This window comes from Equus caballus, chromosome 13 (genome assembly GCF_041296265.1).
Source record: "Equus caballus isolate H_3958 breed thoroughbred chromosome 13, TB-T2T, whole genome shotgun sequence".
Taxonomy (NCBI): domain Eukaryota; kingdom Metazoa; phylum Chordata; class Mammalia; order Perissodactyla; family Equidae; genus Equus; species Equus caballus.
In genome coordinates this window covers 50391156-50412544 of record NC_091696.1, presented here as the reverse complement: position 1 = coordinate 50412544, position 21389 = coordinate 50391156, and the positions used below count along the sequence as shown (strand labels likewise).

At 46.6% G+C, this 21389-nt stretch overlaps 1 protein-coding gene across 2 annotated transcripts in view; it reads right to left on the bottom strand.

Annotated features, from left to right (window-relative positions):
• Window positions 1–13618, bottom strand: part of CREBBP (CREB binding protein) — a 131050-nt gene extending 117432 nt beyond the window's left edge. The window contains exon 1 of one of the 2 annotated variants that reach the window (XM_023616421.2): window positions 13278–13618. In XM_023616421.2, the coding sequence (XP_023472189.2) occupies window positions 13278–13362 (85 nt within the window). In that variant the 5' untranslated portion in view covers window positions 13363–13618. The remainder of the gene's footprint in view (window positions 1–13277) is intronic. The other variant, XM_023616423.2, reaches the window with a different exon arrangement.
• Window positions 13619–21389: the final 7771 nt, after the last annotated feature.

The following is a 21389-nucleotide window of genomic DNA, read 5'->3' as shown; positions in this document are numbered from 1 at the left end:
ATCTGAAATGGGTTCAATATTAGTTTAAAATATTTTTAGTGTTTAAATGAACTTAAAAGGCAGGAAAAGAAACAGCACTTTAAAGAAGGACTTTTCAAAAGTACTATTTTTTCCCTAAAGGAATGTGACAATCTACATATAACATTTTGTACCCAATGTCGGAGTAAGATAAACGCTGCTTACATCAGGAAAGCTGACATTATTTTGAAATACTCAAAGAAACATTAGTTGGCTGTCGGGTCTTGTAGCTTCCAGCACATCAAGGAAGAAACCTCTAAGAGACGGATTCTGTTAAAATTGGAGCTTCTGACAAAGGAAGTGATGACTGGACATCACACGAAAACACAATCACACTTTCGTATCCTTGGATATCACCTCTAAGTTAATTTACACTTTCTTCAAATCATTCTTGCTAGAGGTCTTAAGGTTTTGCAACAGGAATTAACCAAAACTCCACTTCTCACCATTTAACAGCTTCTTCTAACCACAAACACTAAAGGTGCTTTGCTTTGGATTTGATTTACTTTGCAACTAGTTTTTTGTTATAAAAATAGTATGTTTATGTTTTTTAAAGCATTCAGAAAAATATAAAGCGAAAAGCAGAGAGCCCCTCAAACCATCCCTAGTCCCCCAAGCCCAAGAAAAATAATTTCTAGAGATTGCCTTCTGGAAATCTCCTAGGCACACATCAATATATATCTTTTCACCTCTAAAAAGGATCCAACGATCATTTTTGCTCTTCATCTTGACTTTTTATTTAATGATTCTCACACTTGTCTTACGTCTTTAAGTGCCCATCACTCTCCCTCCCCCAAATCTGCAGAGCAGGGGACTTGGCTACTCCTCTTCTGGAGGACTTCTGGTTACCTTGGTGTTCTGCAACCTCTAGATGAATTAACTAAATTAATGAAAAGGTTTGGAGTTAATGTGAATATTCATAGAAGCCCTATCAGCAAGAGACTGATTTTTACTGTATCTTCTTAGTGTAGAAGTAGGTTGTTAAGCTACAGATGCTAACAAGGTAGGTAATAAAAACCACAGGTTTTAAGACTCTTCCAGAAACTGGGAAACTATAAACAGAAGTTTGGTGTGAAATGGTCGCACAATGTGCAACATGACACAGTAACAAAACCTCTAATATTCTTCAAGATGACATGAAATTAATATTTTAAGACTTCAATTCTTCCCATTTATATAGTATAAACACTAAAATCATTTGTGATATTTAAGTATAGCACTGAAACACGTTACCACTAAAAAAGGATTTTTAGAATGAAGCCTGTTCTTCAAATACTAGTATTTCCAACAGCTCTGAGATATTTATCAGTCCGAAATAAACTTATAACGGAACAACACGTAGAACATGCCACTTTGGGAAGAGAGAATAAGAGGAGAAAGCAGACGCTGACAGGTGCACAGCACACCTCGAGAACGATACACAAGAAACGGCTAACCCCGGCTGCCTGCAGGGAGGGCATCGGTGGCTCAAGAAGCAGACAGGAGAGGGAGGCTTTGCACTAAACATTCTTTTGTGCTTTTTGGAATTTTGAACCCTATGAATATGTTACCCATTCAAAAGAATGAAAAACAAAAAACTTTTTAAAGAAAATTCCTGTTTGTACAAAAATTTCCTAACACCTAAAATAAGAATACCAGTTCTTCTGGTGCTGGCCCTGCGGTTCAATGCGCTACACTTCGGTGGCCCAGGTTCAGTTCCCAGGCATGGACCCACACCACTCGTCAGCAGCCACGCTGTGGCGGCAACCCACGTACAAAATAGAGGAAGACTGGCACAGATGTCAGCTCAGGGTGAATCTTTCACAGCAAAAAAAAAAAAAAAAGAAAAGAAAAGAACACTAGTTCTGATTCTTAAATTGCTTTTCATGGGGCCTTTCCCACCCCCCCCCCCCCCGCCCGCCCACAAATGGGGTTGAGGGGAGAGAAGGCAGTTGTCAATTCTCCCTGCAGATATGAACTTGGACAGAAAAATACACCTTCGAAAAAGGTGATCTAGACTCCTGGGGAACAAATCACAGTCGCTTCCTCCAATTACCTGAAAACAGTGGGTTTCTAAAATGTTGATTTCTTTTTTTTCCTTTTTCTTCCAAAGCCCCCCAGCACATAGTTGTGTATTTTTAGTTGTGGGTCCTTCTAGTTGTGGCATGTGGGATGCCACCTGAGCATGGCTTGACAAGCAGTGCCATGTCCGGGCCCAGGATTCAAACCAGCGAAACTCTGGGCCACCGAAGCAGAGCGCACAAACCCAACTACTCGGCCATGAGGCCAGCCCCTAACTTTGCATTGTTTCTTAAGCCCTAAAAGGATGATCCAGACTCCCTGGTCTGACACTGGAGGCTTTCCACGACCTTACCTTGCCTTCAGATGTCCAGCTAGACACTTCCACATCCCCACCATAGTTCGTCCTGCATCACACTCCAGTGTCCTTCCTCTATGAAGTTTCCCTGACCCCCCAGCCAGAAGCATCTGGGTCCGGCCCATCCAACACTCATCTCCATTTGCCATTAGACTGGCATTGGTGGGACTGCTGGATTCCTGCCCACACCACTACACTCTGAGTTCCAAGAGGATGGAGCCACCACTGTTATCGCCACAATCTAGCAGCGTCCCACATGTAATAAGCACATATAATTAATTTGAATTATATAAGCATCTAAGTATTTGTTGAACAAAAGAAGAATGAAGTGATAGAGCTGAGACTCGAGCTCAGGCCCACACCACCAGTCTACACCTCTCAGAAGCAAGACCACACGGCTCTAAATGGTAGCTCATTGAACAAAAACCAAAAACAAAACTGGTTTTTGCAAAATCTGTTACGTGCTCAAGAGTTTATACTTCCAGAGCTTCACACCTGCTACTTATGCTGTTCCTATGCCTGGAGTAGTACCCCGCTCCCATCTCCTATTCATCCTCAGGTCGCAGTGCTAACGTCACTTCCCCCAGGAGGCCTTCCAAGACCCTTCAGAACAGACTCTGTCCTGTGCCCCAATCATGCAAAGGACTTCCCTTCCAAGGTGTGAGGTCACACCTGACTACAGTTGTCTCCCAGGAAGGCAGACATGAGACCTGTTGTGCCCTCACTAGATCTCCAGGGCCGACTCTAAAGTGTAACAAATATTTTCTAAATGAACGAATAATCCTCAATCTCAAGCAATGAGTATTTTTGAAAGTGTCTTCCATCTTTAAAAGGTGGTCTTTTTAAAGGAACTTTGTCCTTTAGGTCATAAATACCTTAAAGAAAGACAAATGGGATAATAAAGTGTACTTAGGGCTGTGCTGTACAATACAGTAGCCAATAGTCACATGTGGCTATTTACATTTACATTAATTAAAGTTAATAAAATTTAAATTTTAGTTCCTGAGTCACATTAGTAACAGTGCAAGTGCTCAAGAGCCACAGTGGCTAGTGGCTCCAGCACTGGGCAGTGCTGACCGAGGACATGTTCATCATCACAGGGCGTTCTACTGGACAGTGCTGACCTAGAGATTACCACGAGCACACCAGCACTTCAACCAAAGGAAATGTCCAAACCCACCCTCTCACTGGTGGGAAGGAATCAGTTTTTCCTTAAACTTTCAAAGACTGAGAAAGTCACCAGAGCAAGCTAAAACTCTGAATTCTCGCGATAATTAGAATGATTCCCTCAGAGATTTTTTTAAAGAGTATTCAACTCTGGGCAGCTTGTGCTCTTCAAACAAAAACCAATCCCAATATACTATCAGAGGCACAACCAAAATGACACAGAAGATCTATCAATACTTTATGCCTTTTTGTTACTTTCAACACAAGTTGTTTACTAAATAAAATGTAAATAAGATTTAATGTAAAGATACCCCCAGATTGGGGGGAAATTCTTTGCCCACCATCAGACAATTTTTACTAGCAGAATCATAAATTACCACACGTAAAATATCTAGGAGAATGGAAAAACAGTAAACTCCATTAAAATAACTCCCTATTACAGAATCTGTATGAAGAGAAAACCCCTAAAATACAGTGAGGGGCTGAATCCGTTCCTTTCAAGATCAGTGGGAGCTGAACTAAAGAGAAAATTAAAGTTCGTTGACGTTTCTTTCAACCAATCGCCCTGACTGAAGTGGACAGTGTGATCCCAAGGCCATTTTCTCCCCTAACTCTGTTTCCTAAAATAGAAAGACTATTTTTATAATTTCTCCATACTCACTTTTCCTTTTTCTCTAAGTCCTAAACTAAATCATGTCCTTGTTCTGAAACAATACTAGGAAAACAGTTCAATTACGAGTTCAATTTTCCAATAAAGAACAGTTTTTAACTTCAAACACAGACTGCGTAAAGTGTTGTAGGACTCCCGAATCTCAGCTTCTAACTCGTTCTTTTGCAAGCTGGTACCAAGACTACACCAGCTCTGCTGCTAGAAGGAAACAGGCAGGGGCAGCATCTTCCCACTTACTCAGGGAGAAACTTCCAGGGATCTGGTTCTCAGTCAGACCCCTCACCTACATCATCCCAATACTCACCAGCCTGAGAGGCAGGTGACATCTAATATTCCCCACACAATTAAAAAATCATAGCTGCTGCAACCTGCTACATACCAGGACAAAGCTAATCAAGTGAGAAGAAATAGAAAATTCTAGGGGAAAAAATCCCTTTTAGAGATAAGACCTTCCCCCACCCCCTTCCCCAGCTCAAATGTAAAGTCACTGGCCCAAGTCACAGAACTGATGAGCTGGGTGCCAAGATTCGGCGTCCCATCTGAGCGGAGGCCAGGGCTCCTTCCTTATGACCACAGCGCCCGCCTCCCAGTATAAAAAGCTCTGACATTTCCTTCAACTCTGAGTCATGGTTAGAAGGTTCTACTTTTAATCAGGTGACAAACACTCAAAATATTTTAATCCAAAGGAACTGGGTCAAGCTCTTATAGTCCATAATTGCCAAAGCAAATCCTGATTATTTGATAGATTTCTATAGTTCCTGAGTATCACTCAGTTTGTAATCAAATAACAAAATATGCTTATTTAAATATTGCACAAGCCTCTCTATAGGCTATCGTAAAGAACAGTACCTTATTTTTCTTGCTATTTCATTGGTTATTCTAATTACAAAGTTAAAACACGTATAGGTGCTATTTTGATAGGGAAAATCCAAAAAATTTGGGGGGAAGTGCAAAGAGAAGCTTTTGAATTATGAAAGGAATTTACTTTACAGAACTGTACAACCCCATTAAACAGCTACAACTATTAAGAAACAGACAAGATACAGTAAGGCACAGCATATTACAAAGACTGGCAAATCAAGAGATTTTTAAACAGTATCAGATGGGACACTTAGAAATAGGAAAGTCAGATTTAATCAAGTGAAATTTTTTTCACCGTTAGATTTTACTATTCTTAGCAATGGATCAACTAAACATTTCTGTTGATTAATGGAAATTAAACAAGGGGGGGATGTCACACGGGATGATAGCCACGTTTTTCTAAGGTTTTAAAAGAAAGGAATTCGATTTTTAGACAAAGAGCTCAAAAATAGCCTTGCTTCCCAAATGTAGAACCAGAAAACACCTTGAAGGCAGTTTTTCAAAGACAACAACAGTCATTCTCTATACTAAGAACCAGGAAAAAAAGAGCCACTTATGCTTACTTCTATGCCTTTCACATGTCTGAAGAGCTCTCCCCCAAATCTGAGTGATTCACGTCTCTTCAAGTCAAAGCTCGAGCTGGGCAACCTCTGCTCTGCTCCCGTAGGACCCTGTGCATGGCTCTACTCCAGCACTCCTGTCAGTGCATCAGCCCCTCGCCCCCCATGTAAAGTCGAATGTGTAGATAACCCCCGACAGGCAGTGGCACAACGCCTTACACTTCTTTCCTTTTTTTTTCTGAGGAAGAGTGGCCCTGAGCTAACATCTGTGCCCATCTTCCTCTATTATGTATGTGAGACACCACCACAGCATGGCTTGATGAGCAGTGTAGGTCCATGCCTGGGATCCAAACCTGCAAACCCGGGCCACTGAAGCAGAGAGGGCGAAATTTAACCACTCTGCTACCAAGCCAGATTAAGGCCTTACATTTTTGCATCAATGATTTGCTGCAATGTGAGAATGTTCCTAAAAGCTAACCTTAAGACTGCATTGGGAAAGTTTGGCACCCCTTTCTCGAGTAGCTGTGGACAATGATGCCAGACCCAAGGAGCCCATCAGGCGTGGAAGAGTATGCTGAGGAGGGCTACACCAATAGGAAAAGGCCTCAGAGTGGGCTGAGGGAACAGAAGGCACATGTGCTGAAACCAGAGGGCACTGCCAGAGATCAGAGAGCTTATAAGAGACTGTATGGGACAATCAGAGAGGACTCAGAGGAGAGCCCCAGACCATGATCACACCAACGGAGACAAAACTGCTGTGAGTGGCCCAGCACTCTTCCCAACAATGCAGAAGGCCCGGAAAATCAACAGGCTTCCCTAGTTGCCTGGCTCCTCCCTCCGGCTCAGCAGGAGAGGCCCAGGAGGCACCAGAGTACAGAAGCACGGAGGGCCCACCAGGCTACTCCTGGTGTGTGCTTCTTTCTCTTAGCCAAGGCCCACTCATCCATCCCCATGGCTCGTCTCAGCTTGCTACCCCCCACTCAGACACCCAGCCCTGGGCTTCTGCACACAGGCATTCAGTAAACAGCAGATGAACAAACAAAGGCCTCTTCAGATTGCCCCGATTTGTGCATGTTGGCCCTTGATTGTATTTTGCATTCTTTTCTCAAGTTTTGTCTTAAGTCTTGTCAACAGTTCTAAGCTACTCCAAGGCATCGATCAGAATCCTTTGCACATTGCTACTGCCTAAGGAGTATCTCAGACTGAATTGTAATATACACAGTAATGAAACAGAATCACATATTCACTTGCTGCTTAAGCAGTCCACTAAATAGGCTTCGAAATTAGTAAGAATTTTCAGAACACAAGACATTACTTAAGTTTTTGTAATTTTAAAATTTCACGGCCATTAGGTTTCTCTTAAAAACTACAACTGAAAATGGAGGCAAAAACCAATAGTATTGATTATAGAATTCCTGGCTATATACTCACTGAGTGGGCTACACTACAACAGATCTGCCTGCCCAGTGAGTCTGGACTACAGGGCGCACCCACATTCCCTGGGAAGGGTGGTGCCAGCTGCCACGCACTGAGCATTTACTCCAGATCAGGCACTCTTCACACATCATCTCACTCTACCCTCATAACCACCCTCTGAGATGGGACTTGCTATTATCTCTGTTTTACAGATGAGGAAACTGAGGCTCAGAGAGTTGATATAACATAATGCTAGCGAGAGGGGAAGGGAAACTGCACCCACTCTGCCTGGCTCAAAGCTAGTGCTTTCATGTCCCACATTGTCCATCAACACCACAGCTGGTGCTGCCACCAGCAAGGGCTGCCCAAGCAGCCTTTGAGCGCCCCAAACAGACCCTGGCCCGAGCACTCCTAAGGCCGGCCAGGCTGGTCCCCAGGTGAGAACACATAGGTGCATATCTGTATCTCGAGGGAAAGTGGGATCAGGAAGAACAGACTCTAAGATGTGTGGCAACTAGATTAAAAGCACAATCTTAGGAGAAAAACAATGAGAACTTTGAAGGATATATATTCCGTACATTCATTTATCCATTCCCTCAACTGTCTCCGGAGGGCCTAGTATGTGCCAGGCGCTGCTCCCAGCTATGGGAATATGGCTGTGAAAAGCTCTCACAAGCTCTCATGGAGCTGCTCACCTTCAAGTTTCACAGGAAGGTGTGGATGTCAAGGGCATATGATGACAAAATAAGAAGGAAATGCTGTGTGGGTTACTGGGGCCAATGAAAAGCAAAAGAACAAAATAATCACTTTAATTAACTGAGTTTTTAAAAAAGCTGACATGATTTTAAATTAAGAAGTACGTAAAACTGTTACAGAGGAACAAGAAAGACCAAGAAAGGGGCTCCCATGAGCTCTGAAGTCTTCCCAGACTCTGCTCTCTCACCATGCTACTCACTCGGGCTCAAGGGCTTATCACCCCTGTTCCCCGTGCTTCAGGGTGAGCGGTCAGATCAGCACACAGTAGGTGCTCAGAAAACCTGTGCTACTGCTGTTTGACTGCTCTGTTCCCTAAAGCCTTCAGAGACGGCCCAGGCTGGGGCAACCAGGCAGCCCAGTGTTCCCAAAAGGATCCTCAGAGCATTAGTCCCACATTACATCAGGGTCCCATCCTGCAGCCTAAGGGCCAAATCCCCCGGCTGCTGGGTTTTGTTACAAAAGTCTTACTAGTTTTACTGGCACACAGCCACGCTCATTCTGTGCGTACTGTCCAGGGCTGCTTTCATGCTAAAACAGCAGCACTGAGTAGCTGCAACAGAGACCATATGGCCCGCAAAGCTCAAAATATGTCCTCTGGCCCTTTAGAGAAAAAGTTTGCCAATCCATGTATTACACAAAAAAAGTTGGGGAATAGTGCAAACTATAGTCCTTCTCTCCCAAACTCACAGCCCATCAGCACCCTAAGGCGCTGGAAAGGCCTGAAGTAAAGTTCCTTGGCTGTTCCCAAGCTCATTCGAGCAGAAAACCTTTCTTGAGAAACACCTCTTCCATGCCCCCTAGTTTCTTGGAGTATATTCGAAGTGCTGGGCTGAATAAGATAAACAGGTGGTGTCCTGACTAATGTTACTCCAAAAACTAAACTGGCTTAAAGCAAGCTTTCCTAATTCTCAACAACTCACAATAAGGTACATTTCATCTTAACAAGCCAAAGCTTACTTTGGCGAAATCATTTTTAACTGTTTTGTCTTCGAATACACTAAAAACACAAAGTCGGCACTTACACAGCCCCAAGTAATCACATACTTTGTCAGACAACTACAGTGGCATAAGTCAGAAGCAGTAAAAACACAGGCTAAGAATCTAAGCATCAGCTTCCAACTAACTGTAGGATTAAGCCTCAGTCCCTTAAAAGTCATTTGCAATTATGTTTGAGAATTACAGAATCAAATTCAATGTTAAACACGAGTGATGCTCAATCTTCTGATCTACTCTGAAGGCATCCTTGGTGGGATTCATACTTACCCACCACCACTCCTGAGGAACTTCCAATGGAGCCACTGCTCCCGCCCCCCTCGCAGTTACTCAAAAAGTCCCTACTTTTCCAACAAGAAAAAGCAAAGTCACGACAAGTCCTAGAAGTCTCTACAAAAACTTACATTTCCTATTTAGTCAGGACTTAGTGAAGAGATGAAATAACTTGACTGGTTCTCAATTATCCACTGTGATGAAGGTGAGAGCACAGTTTAGGCCTCAGATGATACCCCGCTGCGTCAGAACCAGGAGGAAGCGGGGAGCCCCTGCCCTGCTCCCCGCGCGGCTGGTTACAAACTTTCCCAGTAGGGATTTCACCCACTTGCTGGAACTATACTATCGGAACTTGCCAAGTACTGCAGTCTCTGGGTCTATGATTCAAGCAGATCCCATGTTTCCACATGCAGATTTGTAAAACAAATATATAGAATCACTTACTTCAATCATCTAGGTTTGCTTCTGGTTTTGACCCTTTACGCTACTTTGGGGAGACTGTCTCTCTCAAGTGTGGTTCCTCACCCAGAAAAGGCAGGACGGTATCTTCCCTTCTTACCTCACAGGCTGCTGTAAGGACCAAACTGAGGTGATGGGAGAAAAGACCTCTGATGTGTAAAGCTGTGCAAATACAGAAAAGATCACCATTTTGTTGTAAAAGGTATTTGGTTAGTAACTATATTCACCCCAAGCTTTCTTTAAATGTGGTTTTCTGTTGCACTTAAAGAGACTCACGTTATAAAATGTAACCACAACTGCTTAGGGACACTTATACAGCGCAGGATGAAATATACCATTGTTCAACTTTTAGAAGGCAGTCTTTTTTTGGGGGGGGTGGGGGTAGGAAGACTGTCGCTGAGCTAACATCTGTGCCAATCTCCCTCTATTTTATGTGGGATGCCGCCACAGCATTGCTTCATGAGAGGTGCTAAGTCCAAACCAGGGATCCAAACCTGCAAACCCCAGCCAGTGAAGTGCAGCGTGTGAACTTAACCTCTACGCCACTGGGCCGGCCTTCAGAAAGCAGTCTTAAAAAATTTTTTCATAACTAATCTATTTGTTGTATGTAAATGTGGCCTCAATAAAGCAGACCAAAAAAAAGGTCTACTGCTTGCTTGGATATTTATTTCTCCTACACTGTTAAGTCATGAATCCCTGCTGTTGAAAGACACTAATAGGCTGTTTTAATTTAGACATATTAAATAAAGAAATTTCCAAAACACACAGCTAACTATATATTGGTAACACAAAGACCTGCTTCTTACAAAGGGTGCCAAGTAAAGGAAGACTACATTTGTGAGAAAGGGTTTAAGCCTTCAATGTAAAACAAGAAAATGCTACTTCAACAACATCAGATCCCATCACATTCTGGGCCACTCCAAAGCTGAGGCTTGGGTGGGGTATAAAGAACTATTTTTCCTTCTTCCTCTCACTACCTTCCTTTGGGGCGCAGTCCCTATTTCCACATCTCCTCTGCATGCTCTCCTCAGAAGCCTTAACCAAGCTCCCCAGCCTTCAGTGACCTCTCCCGTTGGTCATCAGTGGCCATGGCATTTGGCGTTTATCACTAAGAGGTGCCGCCTTATCTCACTGGGGTATTTTATGCACATCATCCCCCCCCACCCCAGCCATTCTGCAAGTGCCCTACAGGCAGCACCCCAGCTGCTAAGCTCCCCACAGTCAGCTGTCCTGTTCTCCTCTCAGCCCACTGCCAGCCTCCCCAGACTGGTCTAAGTGACACCCATGGCTCCACAGGCCAGTCCCCACAGATGTGCACCGCGTAGTGACAGTTCAAGTCATTCTTGTTTCTCAGGCCAGCAAGGCCTCCTTCTCCCCAAGCCCTCGGCAATTCCCATGCACAGAGCCCCCCTCCCTCAAATGTTATCATATGAGCAGGGAACACACCTTGCTCCACCTGGCCCAATTTTCTCCTGGAAGCCCCAAACACACATATCACTGAAACAAGGTTGAGTCTCTTAAGAACATTATTCCCAGGTCTTTCTCCACTTTCCTATATAAGCAAATGCCTTCACTCCTTTGACTGTATGTAATTTAATCCCTTAGTTCTTTATTTGCTTAATAAACATGCTTAAGATCTCTTAGACTAGTAGTTACTGGAGACAAGGCTGTACCTTGTTAAATGTGCTCAACCACGATCCCTTCCTTGGCCCCCCACACTGACAGACCTTTTCACCAGAACCCCTCCATGATCGTGATGAACGTGTAACCAAGGACAGGGCATAAGTGTGATCGTGAATTTTATTCTGTGGATTATTTAAATCAGAGCTATTAAAAACTGACTTTTTGGTTCCACATTTGGAAAAATAAAAATTTAATTTACGAGGGTCAAAATTGGAAAGGAAGGGAAAAAAGTGGTCAAGTGTGGAGAATCCTTTCTGACATACACGGTTGTGATTAGCAGAATATTAAGTAAATATCTGATCATCCAATAACGGAACCACCCAAAAGGCCATCCTTTGGGCGTCCTGGAAACAGCTGGATATATAGTGGGACAAGCCTTTTTGTTAAGTCTCGTGTTACCAATTTGTCCCTCTTTACAAAACAAAATCTGCAATAACCTTATTCAACAAGAGCAAACTGCAAAGCCATTCAAAAGTGACCAGTTCAGAGGACAGGCTTCAAAGCTGAACTTGCCTACAATGATCTATGTTTCATTTGATTAAAGACTTTTCACTCAAACATGGTAAGAGTAACAAAGCAAAGGAGATCTGCTCTGCAGCAAAAGGACATTTACATTGTGGTTGTTCCCACATTTCTCACTTCAGGTAAGCTGATTTTACGAAATTAACATCAAACTCAACTCGATCAGTTTTCAAAAAAAGAATATTAGTGACTTTCATATATCATGAGATTTATTTATTCCTCCCCACTGTTTAACAAATTTTAACTAGACAAGAATCTCCTTATGACTGGTTTGTGAAAAACAATTGTTTCTTTCACTTCTACATTAATATCCTAGGAATTGTAGTAAAACTCAAGTCACAAAATTCAAGTTTTGTTTCAACAGGAGAAACAGATTTTTATATCTGTTAGCGTACTCATAGAAGTACGCTAGTGGTCAGTCACAGAAATATTTGCACAAGCTGAACAGCTGTGTCTACTACAAATCTGAAGGCATTGCTGCAGCAATATAATTCAATTTGGGCCCATTCATTAAATTTTCAGATGCTGCTACTGCAAGACCCTACAGGAGAAGTGCAAGCTGCGCTGGAGACTGAACGTTCGCAGCAGCGCACAAGTTTCTATTGCAAAGCAGAGCTCTGAAAGAGGAAATGCAACTCGTTCATGATGAACCAGCCCAGAAGCAGCCAGAACTATTACACGAACAGAAAACTAAAATACTTCTCAGGGAACTGATATGATTACTGATTACCTAAGAAAGTTTTCACGGAAGCCGTTTAATGAGAAAAAGGATGATTTATTCAGTATCCTGCTTAAATTTTCTTTCTAAAAAACTGCAATTCCTATATTAACATAATTTTTTAGACACCTAGACTGTAAAAGCAACAAAAGCTCAAACGGCAATTGCAGCCCAAATGAATCTGCCTGTTTAACTTTCTTTTAAAGCTACGCACGTGAAATTAAACACACTACATACAGCCCCTTTTATGACAGCTTGCTAACGAAGTCTGGGGTGGTGAAAAACGGAATGACTTAGGTGACCAAACGACAAGGATCCTTCCATTAACTACTGAGCCTTTTCCCAAGGAGAACATTCCAAGAAACTTCTAAGTCGTAACTCACAGGCTGGCTCCTGCTCTGAGCGTCTTCTGGCCGCCGCGCTGTGGATGCGCTACCAATCCAGAAAACACTTCGGGTCCCCTTTTGGCCGCACTCTTTCCTTCTCTAACCATCAAACGTCCCCTCCGCTGTCATCCCTCCAGACGGCCACGCGTGTGTCGACACACGGCGGCAGAGGGAGGCGGACGGGATCGCCACGCTCCACTTTACTTTTCTCCCTGCAAGTGCCACTCGGTCTCCCCAACTGCGGGAAACGCGAGCGCACCGGGCATGTGCCGCCCCACTCGGGCCCCACGACAGTCTGCCCGCAAACTTCCCCCTCTCCGGCGGGGGTCCCGGGAAGGGGCTCCGCACGCCCACCGAGCTCCGGTCTCCGCGGGCACTCCCCTCCGGGGCAGCCGACAGCGACCCCCGGGCCCCCGCCCCCGCCCGGCCCCCTCCTCACCTGTGCTGTCATTCGCCGAGAAGCCGGGCGAGCTGAGTTTGGCTCGTTTGGGGTTGGGCGGTCCGTCCAGCAAGTTCTCGGCCATTTTCACCTGCTCGCGAAAACAGCCCCAAGCGCGGGCGGCGGGGCCGGCGAGGCTCCGGGGCGGGGGTCGGCGCCGGCCCCGGCCGGCTGCGAGGGGAGAGGAGCGAGCGCGAGCCTGGAGCCGCGGGCCGCGAGCGAGCGAGCGAGCGCCGAGGGAGAGGGAGGGCGCAGGGCCGGGTGGGGGAGGCGGCGGCCAAATCTCAGCCACAGCAACAGCGCCCCGCAGCGCTCACCGCCCGCCCCCGGCCGCCGCCGCCGCCGCCGCCGCCGGCCGCGGCCCCCTCATCCCCTGCCCGCCTCCCGAGCGCGACACTCCGCTGCGGGGGCGCCCCGGCGGCCCGGCCGCTCCCCCGGGCCCGGCTGGCAGCGACGGCGCCCGGCCGGGCGGCTCAGGCACTCCCCGGGAACATGGTGCCGCCGCCGCGCCGCCGCCTCGCTCCCCCCCCGCGCCCCACTTAATTAATTCGCTCGCGGCCCGACGACCGGGGGGCTCCGGGCTCCGCTCCCCGCCCGCGGCCCGCCGCCGCCGCCGCCGCGAGGAAAAACAATGCGCGAAGCGGGGGCGCCGCCGCCGCCGCCGCCGCGGCCCCCCCACCCCCCGTTCCGCCGCCGCCGCTGCCGCCGCCGCCGCCGCCGCCGCCGCCGCGGCTCCGGGAGGCCGAGCCGAGAGGCGAGCGGGGCCGCCGGAGCGGGCGCCGAGGGCCGGGCGGAGCGGGCCGGCCGGGCGGAGCGGGGTGCGCGGGCGGTTGTGGGGCCCGGGACCGGCGGGGCCGAGTAGATCGCGCTCGAAGCCCCGGTCGGGTCCGCGACAAGATGGCGGCTGTTGATTCCTCAATTAAAAAAAAAAGAAAGTTTTTTTTCTTCTCTTTCCAGAGCCTGAACGGGGAGGGGGAGGGGGCGGGGCACGCCGGTGCGTCACCCCCCCGCGGCGTCACCACGCACGGCCCCCGCCCCGCCCCCTCCACCTGCGCCGGCCGCGGCGGAAAGAGCCGAGCGCGCTCGGGCGGAAAGGGCCGAAGGCGCGGCCTCGGTGCGTGGGGTGGCGGGGCTGCAGCTCGGCCTGTGGGACCTCGGGCGCCGGGCCCCGCCGCCACTTTTGTTCCCACCGCGGCTGGGCTGCTGGGCCCGGCGAGGGCCGTGGGCGGCGGCCTGGCCGCGAGCCGGGCCCTCAAGCGCGGAGTCGGCGCCGGTCTAGCCCGCCCATCGCTCTGGGGCGATTCTGCCCGGTCCCAGCTCCTCACGTCCCTGCCCGCGATGTCGGGGGCGATCCGAGTCAGGCCTGGCCACTTCCCCTCGGCGAAAGCCAGCGATGTGTCGTGGCCTTTGCAGGTCACAGACCGCCCTCGGGTCTCGCTGCGAGCGTGTGCTGATGGGGAAACTGAGGCAGGAAGTGGCAGGGCTGGGAATCGAACTTCCCCTCCTCACATGAAGTGAGGGGGGGCGCGAGACTCCTGAGCACCTCTTCCCCAGCCCGAGGCGACGGGGCCCCCGTCAGACACCCTCCCCTGCACGGGCAGGGGGCGAGCGCTGCCCCCCGGGCAGGGGCGCGGTCGTCTGCGCCAGACCCGGAGGGCCCCTTGCATCCCGGCTGAGGGCCTCGCCGTCCCGCGCCGCTCCCGCCCCGACGCCACCTGGCCCCCAGCAGGTGCCGCAGACAGGTGTGGGTGCGAGGGAGAGCGGCTCCGTGGCCACTGCCCGCGGGACGGTTCCCCAAAACTCTAAGGTGTTCACAGCTCAGTTTGTTATCTGCCCCTGAAAGCGTGCCCGCGCTTCCTCCCCAAGTCCTGAAGTCTTCATCTGAAAGGTGTCACCAGCAAACCCGTTCCCGAGCCAGAAACTTGTGAGCGCGCAGACTCCTTCTTCCCTCCACCACCACGCAGCCAGACTCCTCACGTCCTCCACCCAGGAAACAGCCCTTTCTCCCCATCCCATCTGCCTCGGAGTCGCCCCGCATCGGCCGGGTGGCTCCGGTGGCAGCTTCCCACTTAAGTCTCCCTTGCGCGCCACATTCCTTCCCCGCAGTGCTAGAGTTAACTTCCTGGAAAAAGAGAGAAAGAACTCTGTTTAAAACAAATATCTCCTACACACGGGAAAAAAGGAAAAAAAAAAAAGACTCTCTATATATAGTCTGTTTAAAAAAAAAAACATATGTATAGTCTGTTTAAAATATATATACCAAAAGAGTTATCTTTCTACTTTTTTCTATGTATCTATATTGTTCAAAATCTTGTAATCCCCCCCCCCCCCCCACCGCCACCTGCCCCTTGCATCTGTCCGTTCCACTTTCCATCCCTCACTCCAGCATCACTGTCCCCACACCCACTCAGCCACTTGGAAGTTCTTATCATTCAGACCTTGTTATGCTTTTGCAAATGCTGTTCCCTGTACTAAGAATACATATGCCTGGCAAACTGTAACTTGTCCTCCAAGACGCAGTTCAAATGTCACCTACTCCAGGAAGCCCTCCTAGCCCACTTCAGGACTTCCACAGCATTCTGGGCAGAACTGTGTGAGGGCACACCTCACACTGTCATTTTTTTTTTCAATCCATTCATGTTTTTATTTACCCATCAAATATCCCTTGAGAATCTCCTGAGAGCAGAGATAGAAGAGAAGAAAGAAAGAAAGAAAGAATAAAGAAGGAAATCCCTATGTATTCAACGAGGCCACATCGCAAGCCCTGGAAATCATAAACAGAAGTAGGCAAGAAGCCAGTTTGCACAGGAAGGTGAGAAGTGGATCGAGTCATAGAGCAACATAGGGCTGGCAGCGCCCTGTATCTGAATGTGCTGTGTGTCCCTGTCACCACAAGTCTGTGGGCCCCTTGAGGGCAAGGGCCGTGTCCTAGTCATAGTACAGTGCCCTGCAAGAGTAGGTTTGTAAAATCTGATGAATGAGTAAGTGAATGAACACTGTCAGGTCCCCAAGTCTAGAGGCCTCCAGGCCACTGAGAAGGGTGAGCTCCAGCCTGAGGCAGCTCCAGGCCACTCCCCTGCAGAGGGGACAGTGTGTCAGGTTACCCAGAGACCTCAGCCACGGCCTGCCTTGGAGCACCACCTGGCCCTTGGGTTCCCTCAGTAAATGGTTTACGCAGCCGTGTGCACATGAGTTTGTGCCATCCCCCCATCAGTGGGCAGCTATGGCAGAGGTCATGCCCATTTTACAGAGGGAGAAACTGAGGGGACCCAGTCCAAATGACCCAGGGGTAAATGATCTGGACATGTCAGGGCCAGGCCTGAAACACAAGTCTACAAACGCCAAACCCCATATTCTTTCTGCTCAATCCTAAAACATACCTGCTCTGCAGTCCCTTTTTCTATCTCATTTGTATCATTTTGATCAGTTCCTCTGGTATTTCCTGATATCCGCTTTTCCTTTCCTTTCTAGTTTTTCTCTCCTTGGTCTGACTCTCATCCAAGAACACCGTGTTCAGACATTGGTGGGAGAATAACCAGAAAGGAAGTATGGTTCCTGCCTGCACACCCTTAGCTAGAGATCAGTGTCAACACAGATGAAAGAGACCCAACACTGTTGAGTGCCTTCTGTATGCCAGGACACTCTGCCACACTTGGATCCGTACTTTCTGCAGTCCTGGGAGGAAATATCATTGTCCTCATTTTGTAGATGAGGAAATGAAGCCCAGAGGAGGGCAAGTCGCTCAGCCATTCAGAGGCTCACCTGGGTTGCAAACCTAAGGCCGCCTACTCCTTCAGGTCTCAGAGGCTGTAGGATCAATGAATGCCCATTTACAGAATGCTCAGGGGCCGAGAGAATGAGGCGAGGAGGGACCAGCTGAGGAGCGAGGGGTAGAGATAAATCAGGAAAAGTTTCCTGAGGAAAGTCCATTTGAATCCATCAACTGGATAAAATGGATTAACGTGTTATATCCACACGATGGAATATTATTCAGCCATGCAGTACATGCTATGACATGGGTGAACCTTAAAAACGTGATGCTCAGTGAAAGAAGACCATCATCAAAGACCGAATATTGTGTGATTCCGTTTCTAGAAAATGTCCAGAAAAAGCAAATCCAGAGACAGAAAGCAGATGAGTGCTTGCCAGGGGGCTGGGCGAAGGGAGGAGATAGTGGATGGTGGCCAAAGGATATAGGGTTTCTATTTGGGGTGATGAAATGTTCTAAATTGCTGCTGCTGATGGTTGCACAACTCTCAACCTACTAAAAGCATCGGAAATCTACACTTTGAATGAGTGAATTGTATGGTGTGTGAATTATATCTCAATACAGCTAGTTTTTAACTTGTTGATTTGGAAAGAAGGAAGAGAGACAAGGAATGACAGAGAGAGGCAGGCACTCGCAGCAGAAGGAAACAAGTCAGGGATCCAGCTGGGAGAGAGACAAAGGGATCTGCTTGGTGGAACCAAGAAGAAGGGTCTGGGGGGTTGGATCTGATGTGACTGGGATTTCCCAACTAGGGGCTGAGGGATGAACTGGCAGGCAGAAAACGGAGACGGAGATTCACAGGCTGACTGGAAAGAGAGGAAATTGAGGGGGGGAGACTTTCCCCCCAAGCTCCAGTGGCACATCCAGCTGCCTCCTACCTCAGACCCCAGTGGATGTTCACACTTAGCAGGCTCCAGACAGAGGCCACAACCTTCTCACCACACCAGCTCCTCCTCACGTGTTCCCCATCCCAGGACCGCCCTGCCTCTCTTCTGTGGGACTCCCATCTCCTCTCTCCTGAACCTTTAATTTCTTATCCCCTCCCCCCAGGGACTCCTTCTCCTCAATAAACAGTCTTCACAGTTAATCCTGGCCCTGCTCATCTCCTCCATTCCCAGCAAGCTGCTTTGCCCAGTTGCCTACACTGGCCCAACTCATTTCCTCTTCTCCAATTCACAGTTTTTATTTTCCTTCATGAAAAATTTCAAACAAATTACAGAAAACAACACATGGATGCTCGTGTCTACATTATTAAAGGAAGCAAGGTTAACGTTTGGCCACGTCGGCTTCAGATCTTTATTTTACTTATTTATTTAAGAAATAATATGTCAGGGGCCGGCCCCGTGGCCAAGTGGTTAAGTTCACGTGCTCCGATTCGGCAGCCCAGGGTTTCACAGGTTCGGATCCTGGGCGCAGACATGGTACCGCTCTTGAGGCTATGCTGAGGCAGCATCCCACATGCACAACCAGAAAGACCACCCACAACTAAAATATACAACTATGTACTGGGGGAACTTGGGGAGAAAAAGCAATAAACGAAAAAAAAAAAAAGAAAAGCAATAGTACATCAGAGATAGAGCTGAAGCCACCTCCCTTTTCCTGCCTCCCTCCCCCAAAGTCACCACTTTCCTGAAGTTGATGTATATTGTTACTACGCAAGAAGTGGATTTTTATTAAGTTGAGCCATATGAAACTGCCAACACTTGACTGTTTTTGTTGCTGTTAGCGCTGTCGATTCCCACTCCTAGCAACCCTGCGTACAGCATATCGAAACCCTGCCCAGACTTATAAAGTCAGGGTGGGTTGCAGGGAAACCACAAGGGATAGGACAGCGACCCAGGGCTAGTGGCAGCTGAGCTGTTACCAGCATGAGGCCCAAAGGGATGTGAAAAGGGAATGCTTGCTAGAACTGGGAGAGCAAGAAATTGTGTGGAGATGGCCATCTTCAGAGGAGTGATCTTTAGCTGCGGGATTCAGCTGGCTGGAGGTGTCCAAATACCCCGACCACTGTCTCCTTCTCTCTGATCTCCTCTCAGGCTGCCGACTGGTGAACCCAAGCCCAGGGGAATGGTGGCCTGTCAAGGTCAGCCTCCGGAGACGTAGGGCGAGGTGGGAAGAGAGATGATCAGCTGAAGGGTATCCGCAAGGAGCCTGGCACACACGGTATGCACGTCCTCAACTGTAGTAGACATCTCCAATTTGTTTTCCAAAACCATTTCATCAGTTTACATGCCCACCAGCAAAGTATTACAATCCATATACCCACATCCTTGCCAACATTGGCTATTTATCAGACTTAACAATTTTTTCCAGTCTTTGGGGATGAAATGGTGTTTCATCGTCATTTTAATATGCAGTTCCCTAATTTCGAATGAGGCTGAGGCGTTTTGTTTTGTTTTGTTTTGTTTTTGGTGAGGAAGATTGACCCTGAGCTAACATCTGTTGCCAATCATCTTCTTTTTGCTTGAGGAAGATTGTTGCTGAGTTAACATCTATGCCAATCTTCCTCTATTTTGTATGTGGGATGCCACCACGGCATGGGTTGATGAGTGGTATGTAGGTCCATGCCTGGGATCCAAGCCCACAAACCCTGGGCCATAGAAGCAGAGCATGCAAACTTAACCACTACACCACCAGGCCAGCCCCAGGGTTGAGTTTTTTATATACTTATTAGTTGTTTGGGGTTTTATATGCTGCTACATATAATGCTGCAAATATGAATTGCCTTATATATCCTTTGCTCACTTGCTATAGGGATGTTCATCTTTCTCTTATTCATTAGTGGGGGTTCTTTTTACATTTTAGATGCTAACCCTCCAAAAATAAAAGAGATTGAAGATCTTTTCTCCTGCCTGTGCCTTATCTTTGCACTTTTAGTGTCTTTTGTTATAAAGAAGTTTTAAATTTTTGCCTCTTCAAATTAACTAGTCTTGCCCTTCATGGTGTGTATTTGTGGCTTAAGATATCTTTTCCTACCCTGAAGTCATCAAGATAGTCTCCTATGATTTTCTTCTAACAAGTTTACAGTGTTGCATTTTCACATTTTGGTTTGTGTGTGGTTTGAGGTAGGGATCTACTATTTCTCTACAGATAGTCAGTTTTATTTATAGAATGCTCCATCTTTTCCTCTTTGATTTATAATGTCAACTCTTATTCCAAGCTCCTCTTTATTCTATTCAGTAGATCTATTTGTGTTTCTCTGCACCAGTATCACAATGTTTCAAATGTTTTAAATTTAGAGTAACTCCTGATATCTGGTAAGGAGAGTGCCACCACCCTTCTTCGCTTTCAAATTTGTCTTCACTATTTTGGTCCTTTACTCTTCCATATGAATTTTAGGGTCAGTTTGTCAAGGACCATGAAAAAAAATTGAAATTTTTATTGAAATTGTATTGGATTCATAGATTAATTTGAGAAGAAGTGCCTTTTAAAAATAGTAAGTCTTCCTACCAATTAGCAGGCAAAACTGAGGACAGAGGCACGTCACCCAGCACTATGGCATGTAATCCACAAAATCCAAACTCTGGGAAGTTCGGTAGGAAACATAACTTGGCTTTCTTTAACAAGTAAATTTCACAGAAAAAAACATATAGCAGATGAAGAGAGAATCTACAGATTAAGAGCCTTAAAAAACATTAGAACCAATTGCATGTGGATGCTGTATGGACCCTGATTCCAACAAATTAAAATCATGAGACCATTGGAAATTGAAACACTGGTATGGAATGATACTAAGAAATTATATTAATTTTATTAGGTGTGATAATGATATTGTGATTATATATTTTTAAATAGCCCTTGTATTTCAGCATAGGCTGAAATATTTACAGACAGGATGACATGATGCTTAGGAGGAGTAGATGGGGAAACAGATGAAATAAGATTGGCCAGGAATTGATAGTTATTGAACTTGAGTGATGAGCACGTGAGGATTCATTATATGATCCTGCATACTTTTGTGTATTTTGAAATTTTCCATAATAAAAATCTTAGCTTCTAAAATACTGAAATATCGAGACTTTCCATTGACAAACATGAAATACCTGTTCATTTATTTAAATTTTCTGTCTGGCAATAAAGTTTTATAACTTTTTCTATAAAGTCCTACACATCTTTGGCTGATCCAGCAAATTTACTAAACTCTCTTATTAGTTCTAATAACGCTAATAATTTTTCTCTAGAATCTCTTGGATTTTCTGTGTAGCCCATTGGATCATATGTGAAAAAAGAAAAGAAAACAATGAAATTTTGTTTCTCCTGTCCAACACCCATAGCTTCCATCTCTTTGTCTTGTTATAAACCGCTGGCTAGAACCTCCAGAATAATATTGGATACAGCAGTGT